General features: G+C 36.5%; 1 protein-coding gene across 3 annotated transcripts in view; it reads right to left on the bottom strand.

Annotated features, from left to right (window-relative positions):
- HSPA4L (heat shock 70kDa protein 4-like) overlaps positions 1–9,927 on the bottom strand; it is a 58,601-nt gene that overhangs the window by 16,753 nt on the left and 31,921 nt on the right. For all 3 annotated transcript variants that reach the window (XM_011978233.1, XM_011978232.1, XM_011978235.1), the window contains 2 exons: positions 6,705–6,904; positions 508–606 (listed from right to left, as the gene is read on the bottom strand). In XM_011978233.1, coding sequence (XP_011833623.1) covers positions 508–606; positions 6,705–6,904 — 299 coding nt within the window. The remainder of the gene's footprint in view (positions 1–507; positions 607–6,704; positions 6,905–9,927) is intronic.

The raw sequence follows: 9,927 nt of genomic DNA on the forward strand, positions 1-9,927 counted from the left end.
AAAATAAGTTCAAGGGCACACGTGCAGGTTATATAGGTAAACTCATGTCACAGGGGCTTGTTGTACACATTATTTCACCACCCAGGTATTAAGCCTAGTACCCGTTAAGGGGAGGGATCCTCTCCCTCCCTTCCACCCTCCACCCTCCACCCTCCAATAAGCATCAATGTTTGTTGTTCCCCTCTATGTGTACATGTGTTCAAATGAGATGAAAAAAAAAGTTAATGAAAAATGTATCTTTTTTCCTACCAAAGAAAAAGTTAATGAAAAATGTATCTTTTTTCCTACCAAAAAAGGTAATTTTGCTGATGTTGTTAGGGTTCATTTTTTAAAAACACAACTCTTAATAAATCATTAAAGTATACTTATTCTGGCTATCAGCTTTCTATACTTTCTCACAGTTCTAAAATCAAAAATATCAAGTGCATTAAAAGAAAGCATTATAAAATACAATAATTCAAAATATAAATTTCAAAAAGACACAACTATAGAAAAAGTAAACCAAACCTTTGTTTTGGCTCCTGTATGATCAATTTCCTCTTCTGGGGTGTGTTCCGCATGACATTTTTGTTGCCCTCCTTCTTCTTGGTCAACCTGCATTTTATCCTAGAAAAAAAATACATAACTGATAATATATGCAGTGTCTTTTTTTTTGTTTTAAAAATGTAAACTGCATCTTAGAGTTCAAGCTTGTTTTGAAATGTAAAATGTAGAAACAGTTAAGTAGAAGCTCATTTTTCAAACGAGAATTGCTACAAATAAACAGATTAACAGGTAAGTAAAGTGGAAAGATCTATTTGATGCTATGGGATAAATCTTGTTTGATTTGTCTATGGCTAAGTAATTGCAAAATACATGGAAAATTGTTCTCAATTCAAATTTACAAATAAAGATTCACAAAAGCTTACCAAAAAAAGAGAACACTCAAGGGTTGGGGGCTGGGGAGGGATAGCATTAGGAGAAATACCTAATGTAGATGACGGGTTGACAGGTGCAGCAAAGCACCATGGCACGTGTATACCTATGTAACAAACCCGCATGTTCTGCACATATATCCCAGAACTTAAAGTTATAATAAAAATAAATAAAAAAGAGAACATTCAACTTGATATGAAAAATGTTTATAAATAACACAAGAAAATAAAATGAAAAAGATACAAAATCTATGAATTACACAAATACAATACCATATCTTTAAATTGTAAAATGTAAAATAATTAGAAATATCCACTCTGAGTTTTGATATAAATTAATGAAAATTAATCAAATTAATCAAAACTCAAAGTGGGTGTTTCTAAATTATTAAAAGGTATACTTTTAAGATTTTTTTCTTTTTATGTCTAAAAACCAAACTTTCTACCAATAAAATCTCCAAAATGAACTCTCCACTTGGCAAACAATCCCATATATATAATAGATTTTTTTTGGTCACCTTCTTTTTTTTTTTGAGACGGAGTCTCACTCTGCCGCCCAGGCTGGAGTGCAGTGGCCGGATCTCAGTTCACTGCAAGCTCCGCCTCCCAGGTTTACGCCATTCTCCTGCCTCACCTCCCGAGTAGCTGGGACTACAGGCGCCTGCCACCTCGCCCGGCTAGTTTTTTGCATTTTTTTTAGTAGAGACGGGGTTTCACCGTGCACCGTGTTAGCCAGGATGGTCTCGATTTCCTGACCTCGTGATCTGCCCGTCTCGGCCTTCCAAAGTGCTGGGATTACAGGCTTGAGCCACCGCGCCCGGCCTTTTGGTCACCTTCTTAATCCTATCTGTCACCATCCTCCTGAAGAAAGCTTGAAATGTAGGAATCAGCATAATTTAGGTCTTCAACTACATCTAGAATTAAGCAAATCTGTAATACCCAGAAAGCTATCTTGAATAAAAGTTTATTTCTGCCAAAGAGGAGCTAATTTTTTTTTTTTTTTTGTAGTTAAAAGGTCAATTATTCTTTGGGAGGCTGAGGCAGGCGGATCACGAGGTCAGGAGTTTGAGACCAGCCTGACCAACATGGTGAAACCCCTACTAAAAATACAAAATACTAAAAATACAAAAATTAGCCGGGCGTGGTAGTGTGTGCCTGTAATCCCAGCTACTCAGGAGGCTGAGGCAGGAGAATTGCTTGAACCTGGGAGGTGGAGGTTACAGTGAGCTGAGATCGTGCCACTGCACTCCAGCCTGGGTGACAGAGCAAGACTTCGTCTCAAAAAAAAGAAAAAAGAAATCAATTATTTCTGATATTTCAACTGCTCTCCCCCACCTTACAACCTCCCCAACCCTGTTGATAGGTAAGATAAGTGAAAAAAGTGATAAAGTGTTGAGTTATTAACTCTAACTTTTGTATTACTCAGAAAAAAATGCTAAAGGTCACAATGCCTTATCACTTAGAATTTTTATATTTATTGAAAGAGTTCTTCTATTGTTTATATATTTGTATCTCTCACAGAGAAAAGGAAAATAAACCAGATTAAGTAGTTATTTCTAAAATTTCTTCACATTCAGAATCCAACTCTTCTGAATCACTTAATCCAGCTCTTAATGTATATTTCTATACAATATCATTCTATGTGTCATCAGGAGTATAAATGACCCAGCATTTGTTTAAAAGTTGCTCTAATATGGTCTCTAGTGTTTTCTTATAAGTCACTAATACCTATTCTACAAGACTTATGACTGTATCTTTATCACAACCTGTTTTCGAACAACCAGGACTCATATTCCTTCCTTGAATGCTCCTTAAATGGTTTGTTCACTAAAATGTCAAGAGGTTGCCAACTACCTAGTCATGCCACTAGGAATTTCAACTGAGTTAACAGACGCACAGGTGATGAGAAGTATCTCATGACTATTGTGATGGTCAACAGCAAATATAAGATGTTATCATTTGCAAGACTCATTAAGATACATTTAAAAGCAGAAAATTACACATCTTAAAATGGATATGAAATGCTAATAAACTGTTAATTCTTTGAAATGATTTAAAAATGTTTATAGAAATATTATCAATAGTGGGATAATTAATGGAAGTGCCTCTAGCCTCTGGCTTCCCTGACAGATTTTAAACTCCATGAGAGTTGAAACCATCTTTCTGTTTGCTGCTATGGCCAAGCATACATTTTAGGTACTCACAGCTATTTGTTAAATAAACATAAAGCACTTAAGAAACAAATCTAGATACTATCATGAACTATAAGGTTTTACCCGATTTGTCGCTTGATTTGCCCTCTCAATTTCACTTTTTTTTTCCAGCTATTCCCCCATTCTCCACACCTATATCCTATACACCAACAACTCTTCTATTTGTTACAACAACAAAAATGAAGGCCTTCCTGTCTCAGTACCTTTCTATTTGTTATTCACTCTGCCCGGACAACTATCTACCTACTCCTTACCCTTAAACTGCCTTTTGCATCCTTCAGACTAGCTTACCTGTTTCTTTCTAAGTGGTTTCCTCATCACTATCACGTAATTCCCACTACACATCCCATTTCCTTTATGTTTATATGCTATCTTTTTGCTTCATGCCTGTCCTCTCCCACTAGACTGTAGGTTACAGATGGGTGGCAACCTTTTCAATCTTGTTTAATCACTGTATCCCTAGTGCACAGAAGAGTCCTGGCTACACATACTCAAATATTTTGAATTAAACAAATAAATACAAGTAGATAAAGAACCCAAATGGTCAACAATTGGGAAACAGTTAAACTGTGGTACATTAGTAAGATGAATAGCATATAGTTTCTTTGATCCCTGGGTTTTGTGATATAGTTTTAAGATGTGATAATTTTTCTTTTTTTTGAGGACTGTGTTGTCCAGGATGGACTCAAACTCTGGCCCCAGCGTCCTGAGTAGCTGTAACTATAGGCACAAACCAAAGTACCCGGGGCTTGATGTAGTAATTTTTTAGTAAGTACCTGGAGCCTGATGTGGTAATTTCTTAGTAAGTACCCAGGGCTTGACATGGTAATTTAATATGCCCCTGTATTAAATTATACCTACAAGAGAGGGGTCAATTTTCTCACACATCATTATATTGAAGTCAGCAAGCTCTATTGTGATTTTTCAGGAAAATCAATGCTATTTTAATTTTGAATTAGAAAATAACACATATAAAATAATCTTTCACAAACTGACCCTCATAGGAAAAAAAAGGCTCCTGCTGATGTTCACTGGTTTATGTCTGGGCCTCTTTATCTACCTCGGAGCCAGCAATACCATCAACTAGGATAGAGTAAAAAGAAGAACTTATTATCTTATTATTCCCCACCCCTTGAAATTTAAACAATTAGCTTCCAGAGTCTTTGAATTGGTTTACTTTTTTGAGGGGAAGGGGAGACTACTTTATAATGGTATTTAAGTCTTTAAACTTCCAAATACAGAATTAAAGACAAAAATCCTAGAGAGAACCATTAAGAAAGTGCACAGGCCGGGCGTGGTGGTTCACACCTGTAATCCCAGCACTGTGGGGGGTAGAGGCTGGCGGATCACAGGTCAGGAATTTGAGACCAGCCTGACCAACATGGTGAAATCCCATCTCTACTAAAAATACAAAAATTAGCCAGGCGTGGTGGCGTGTGCCTGTAATCCCAGCTACTAGAAGGGTGAGGCAGGAGAACTGCTTGAACCTGGGAGGTGGAGGTTGCAATGAGCCGAGATTGCACCACTGCACTCCACCCTGGGCGACAGAGTGAGACTCCGTCTCAAAAAAACAAAAAAGAAAAAAAGAAAAAAGTCTACAGAATATTTTCAACATAGTGTATTCAGCATCATCACTTTTATTAGCAAGGAAAAGAAAATAAATTACAATTTATTCAATATTTATTATATTAGCTGTGGTAGGGATTTAAAAGATTTAGGCTGGACATGGTGGCTCAAAAAAAAAAAAAAAAACATACATGAATGTGCTCACCAACAATGACAAGTATATGATCTGTGTTAGTTACCTTTTTCTTTTGATTACATACATTGTAAAAGAAATATTAAGGAACATATCACCTATCCAGAAAGTCCTTGTATGGGAACCTCAACTGCCTGCAAATGTTCTAGCAAGCCAAAAACTATCATAAGCAGGTAAGTCTCTGAGTAACCAAAGCAGAGGTCATAAATCCATGCACTTTATTCACATGTGAACCCACTTAGTTCACATACAGAAATCATCCTTTAAAATTTGGTTAATTGAATTTCCAGCTCACAAACAGAAGCAGCAAATAAGAAATGCCAGGGGAAGTACAAGATGGGTGCCATACTATTCTTGTTGTATTTTCAGTTCTTAGGATTCACTAATATTATATAAAGAAAATTAAAGGTTTCAGCAGAAATACTTAAAAAAAGATAAACGAGCCGGGTGCGGTGGCTCACGCCTATACCCCCAGCACTTTGGGAGGCTGAGGTGGGTGGATCACGAGGTCAGGAGATAGAGACCATCCTGGCAAACACAGTGAAACCCCGTCTCCACTAAAAATACAAAAAAATTAGTCAGGTGTGGTGGCACATGCCTGTAGTCCCAGCTACTTGGGAGTCTGAGGCAGGAGAATCGCTTGAACCCATGAGGCAGAGGTTGCAGTGGGCCGATCACGTCACAGCACTCCAGCCTGGGCGACAGAGCGAGATTCTGTCTCAAAAAAAAAAAAAAAATAAAAAAACGCAAAGATAAATGATTATAAACACCTGGTCTTAGAAGGCATACAAAGCACTTCCAATTTCAGTAAAAATAAATTTTAATGGATTAAATTTACATATCTAAGTTATTGTGGATTATAATTTGAAATATTAACTTTTCACCCTTATGTTAATTTATGAAAAACTATCTTCACTAACAGATAAAGACATTTCCTCTTCCTCAATTCAAATAAGAAAGCGATTACAAAATGATACATGGAAAGAGTGAAAGAAAAAACCATAGTCCTTAAATGAAGTAGTTTAAAGGGCTAGTGGTTGAATTCTGATCAATTTGGAAGAAAGATGCATAGTAATTATTAATAAAAACAAAAAGCAACCTTAAAAAAGGGAGAAACTGTCTTAAAATAGGACAAAAGAAAATCTAGGGCAGATTTCCAATTGTAATTAACAAATGCCATTAAAAATAATGCACAAAAGTAATTCATGAGGAGCGCACATAAAAAGATGAAAACGTTGTGTAATTAAATACAATAAAGTTCTCCTAAGATTCCTTCATCTACAATATCCCCACAGTAAATTCAGTGTCACTCTTTAATAAAGAAAAAATTTAAAAATCTGTACTTTAACATTACTGAATGTACAGCACATTCCTCTGTTTAACTGTCTCAGATGTCCCCCAAATAAACCCTGAAACATTCTTTATTAAGCATGTATTTTCAATCTAAAAAGAATGTATAGTTCAAAATTTATCATTCTGAAGTGGTTTATCTGTAAGCTAAAAATCTAGCCATAATAAAATACATGTTTTAATGGAAGTTAAGAACGTAGGAAAGAACTCCAGATTCACACGCTCCATGTAATACTATGAAAGATGCACCAAACTCTTAAAAAGTATATTACAACGTGAAAGATGTAAAGCATTGAAAATAGTATTCCTTAATGCTTTTATCAAAAGACTTTATACTGATTCCCACAGCAGAAAATCAAAGCAAAACCTCAGAGAGTAATGTATTCAACTATTAAAGTCCCAATTACGATTAAGATATACGGTATATACTATCTATTACAAGAACATTGAGAAAGAATTTCTACATACCATATTATCTTTGTTTTCATTTTTAAATGAAGTTTCTGTCTCCATTGGAGCATCACTGTGATCCCCTTCCAAATTTTGCTTCTCAATTACTGATGCGCTAGCCACACTGAAGATTCCATGGATGTTAACACGAACTTTAACCTTCACTTTGGAACTATCACCATCAGACTGTGGAAAAACATTCTGAATAGTGAAGCTCCCTTAAGGAAAAAAGAACTCCAATCAGTATGTGAGCCTCAGATTAACTTATTCAATTCATTGAATAATTTGGCTATCATCTTTAAGATGTTGGCAAATAATCATGTTGGCAATAATTATGATCATATCCTGATTGATCACTATGGGGCAGGTACTTCCCCCAGATTATCTTTTATAAACCATAACAAACCTGTTATTAAGTCTCAGGAAGCTTAAGTAACCTGCCCAAAATCATGGAAGTAGGAAAAAAAAAAAGAAAAAAAGAAAGCATTGGGAATTTAACCATGGACAATTTGATTCAAAGGCAGTAAGTTATCTTATAATACTGCTACTCTAAAACCAAAATAACAAAATTCAAATTCTGAATTTGAAAACAAAATAGATATTCCCTTTTTTGATATAAGCTTTACAAATCATAACCATCTTGGTAATTCATAAACAAAGCAATTCCAATTTTTTAATTTTTTCTATAGCAAAATACCTGCAGAGATTATTATCAATGCTTTAAGAAATCTACTGATGTTTTATTTCTCTAAAGAAATCTCATATATATATTATCTACAGTAGAAGAGAGAATATTAGGCAGTAAAATCAGGTAGTAAAAAACTTGGATGACTTTTTTATGGGTTAAATTTTGCCCCCCACCTGCTCCCACACTGTGCTTAGTACCTCAGAACACGACTATGTGTGTTTTGTTTTGAGACGCAGTTTCACTCTGTCACCCAGACGGTAGTGCAGTGGCATGATCATAGGTCACTGCAGCCTCAAACTCCCAGGCTCAAGCAATCCTCCCACCTCAGCCTTCAAGTAGCGGGGACTACAGGTGCACGCTACCATGTCTAGCTAATTTTTCTGATTTTTAGTACAGATTAGGTCTCACTATGTTGCCCAGGGTGGTCTTGAACGCGTGGGCTCAAGCAATCCCCCTGCTCAGCCTTCCAAAGTGCTAGGATTACAGGCATGAGCCACCATGCTCAGACTGTGACTGTATTTGGAGATACCTTGACTTCAGACTTCTAATCTTCAGAACTGAGACAACAAATTTCTACTGTTTAAGCCACCTAGCGTGTGGTACTTTGTTATAGCAGCCCTAGCAAACTAATATAATGTTCAATAATTTTACTGCTTTATATAATATCCTTGAAATATTTATAATATTTGTGCTGTCCCCTTCTTAGTCTATAAAGCAGCACATAGACAAAAATATAAAACTTGAAAATCCTTTTAAATGTTATAAAATACTTTCATTTTATATCTTCTGAAAAGATCACTCAGTTAAAATGGATATTACAATCTCCTATTCTCACTTTCCTTTTTTTTCTATTATTTTGAATTGCATTTAGTCACATCATTTATAAGGGAATATGTTTATAGAAGATGGTTAAGACTGGTTAGTGATTTATTCTTGGGGTTTGTTTTAAAATGAGAAAGGGGGAAGTAGTTATGAGTTCACAAAGAATATTTCAGGATGATACAGGTTGACTGTAAACTCAAAAGGGACACTGACACCAATCCTATAAACAGCAAATATGGATGTAACTGATTTAAGCCTATTGGTTCATTTTTAAAAAGTACTCTTCTTTCTTTAAAGTTAAGTACTATAAATGATTCTTGAAAATCTACTGTGGGCATGATATATTCAGTCAAACTTGCTAGGGGTTGGGGAATGTTTTTGTGACTATCTGATTCAGAGCATGATTGAGAGTTAAAACAGCATTACAAAAAGTAACAGTCACGGTACATAATCAATTCCTTGGACGATACAGCTTCCACAGCTCTCATCATCCTGGTTACCCTTCTTTCCGCTTTCACTTGCACACTCCTTTAACAAACAAAAAACATCAAAGTTCACCAAAATTCTTAAAGTCACAGTTCATCTAGCACTGAATGATAGTAGCTTTGGCATTTGATATTACAAAATCACTTTTCCATCACAAATATTTTCTTCATTCTGGATCAAGGCGAGGTAAACAGGAACAATCAGGTTCCCAAACGCAGAGTCTTGAATTATGAAGTATCCAAATGAATGTGCATGAGCATGCTGCAAAGCTGCCTTCTGCTGGGCTGCAATATACTGCTGCTCAGCGTGATCCTGGAAGTCCTTAAAAGGGGGTCTCGAGAGTGCAATGCTAGCTCCAGGATGATTTGTTGAAGACTGGTTCTGCATAAGTAGTTTTCTTTTCTCTTTGTCCAGTTCTGCCAAGATTGCAACTTGTTTTGAAAACCTTGTCCTGAAGAGTTTGCTGCAATTTTCCTATTGTGTTTCAATTATGTCCAGTGGCAACTGGTCAGCACTTCATAATCACCTGGGACGTGAGAACACCGGGACCGCCTCACCTTCCAATCGCCCTCACTTTCATATTAATCCAGTAATAGTCATTCTAATTGTTGCCAGTGAACATAAAGTTTAAAATTAGAACATACAGTCTGTCTGGCAGCACAATTTCAATCTACTGATTAAAGTTAAGTTTTTCAGTAAAAAATAATTATTCCACAAACCTTTCAGGACAGTTACAGAGCATTTTATTTTTATAGAGGGAGTCTCGCTGTGTCGACAAGGCTGGAGTGCAGTGGTGCAATCTCAACTCACTGCAGTCTCTGCCTCCTGGGTTTGTGCAATTCTCCTGCCTCAGCCTCCCAAGTAGCTGAGATTACAGGTGTTTGCCACCACACCCGGCTAATTTTTGCAAAGCATTTTAAATACAGAAGTAAAAATGAATTAGAAATATAGCTGTCCCCTCAGTATCTACTGAGGATTGGTCCTGGGTCTCTCTGAGGATGCAAGAACCTTGTACACATAGTTTTGCATGTGAGTGAAATGGGGTCTCACTATACTACCCAGGCTAGTCTTCAACTCCTGGGCTCAAGCAATCCTCTGGTAGTCAAGTCCCTTATTAAAAAAATGACATAGCGCCTCCGCTGTTGATACCCAGGCAAACAGGGTCTGGAGTGGACCTCAAGCAAACTCCAACAGACCTGCAGCTGAGGGTCCTGACTGTTAGAAGGAAAACTAACAAACAGAAAG

Source organism: Mandrillus leucophaeus, unplaced genomic scaffold (genome assembly GCF_000951045.1).
Source record: "Mandrillus leucophaeus isolate KB7577 unplaced genomic scaffold, Mleu.le_1.0 Scaffold191, whole genome shotgun sequence".
Lineage (NCBI taxonomy): Eukaryota > Metazoa > Chordata > Mammalia > Primates > Cercopithecidae > Mandrillus > Mandrillus leucophaeus.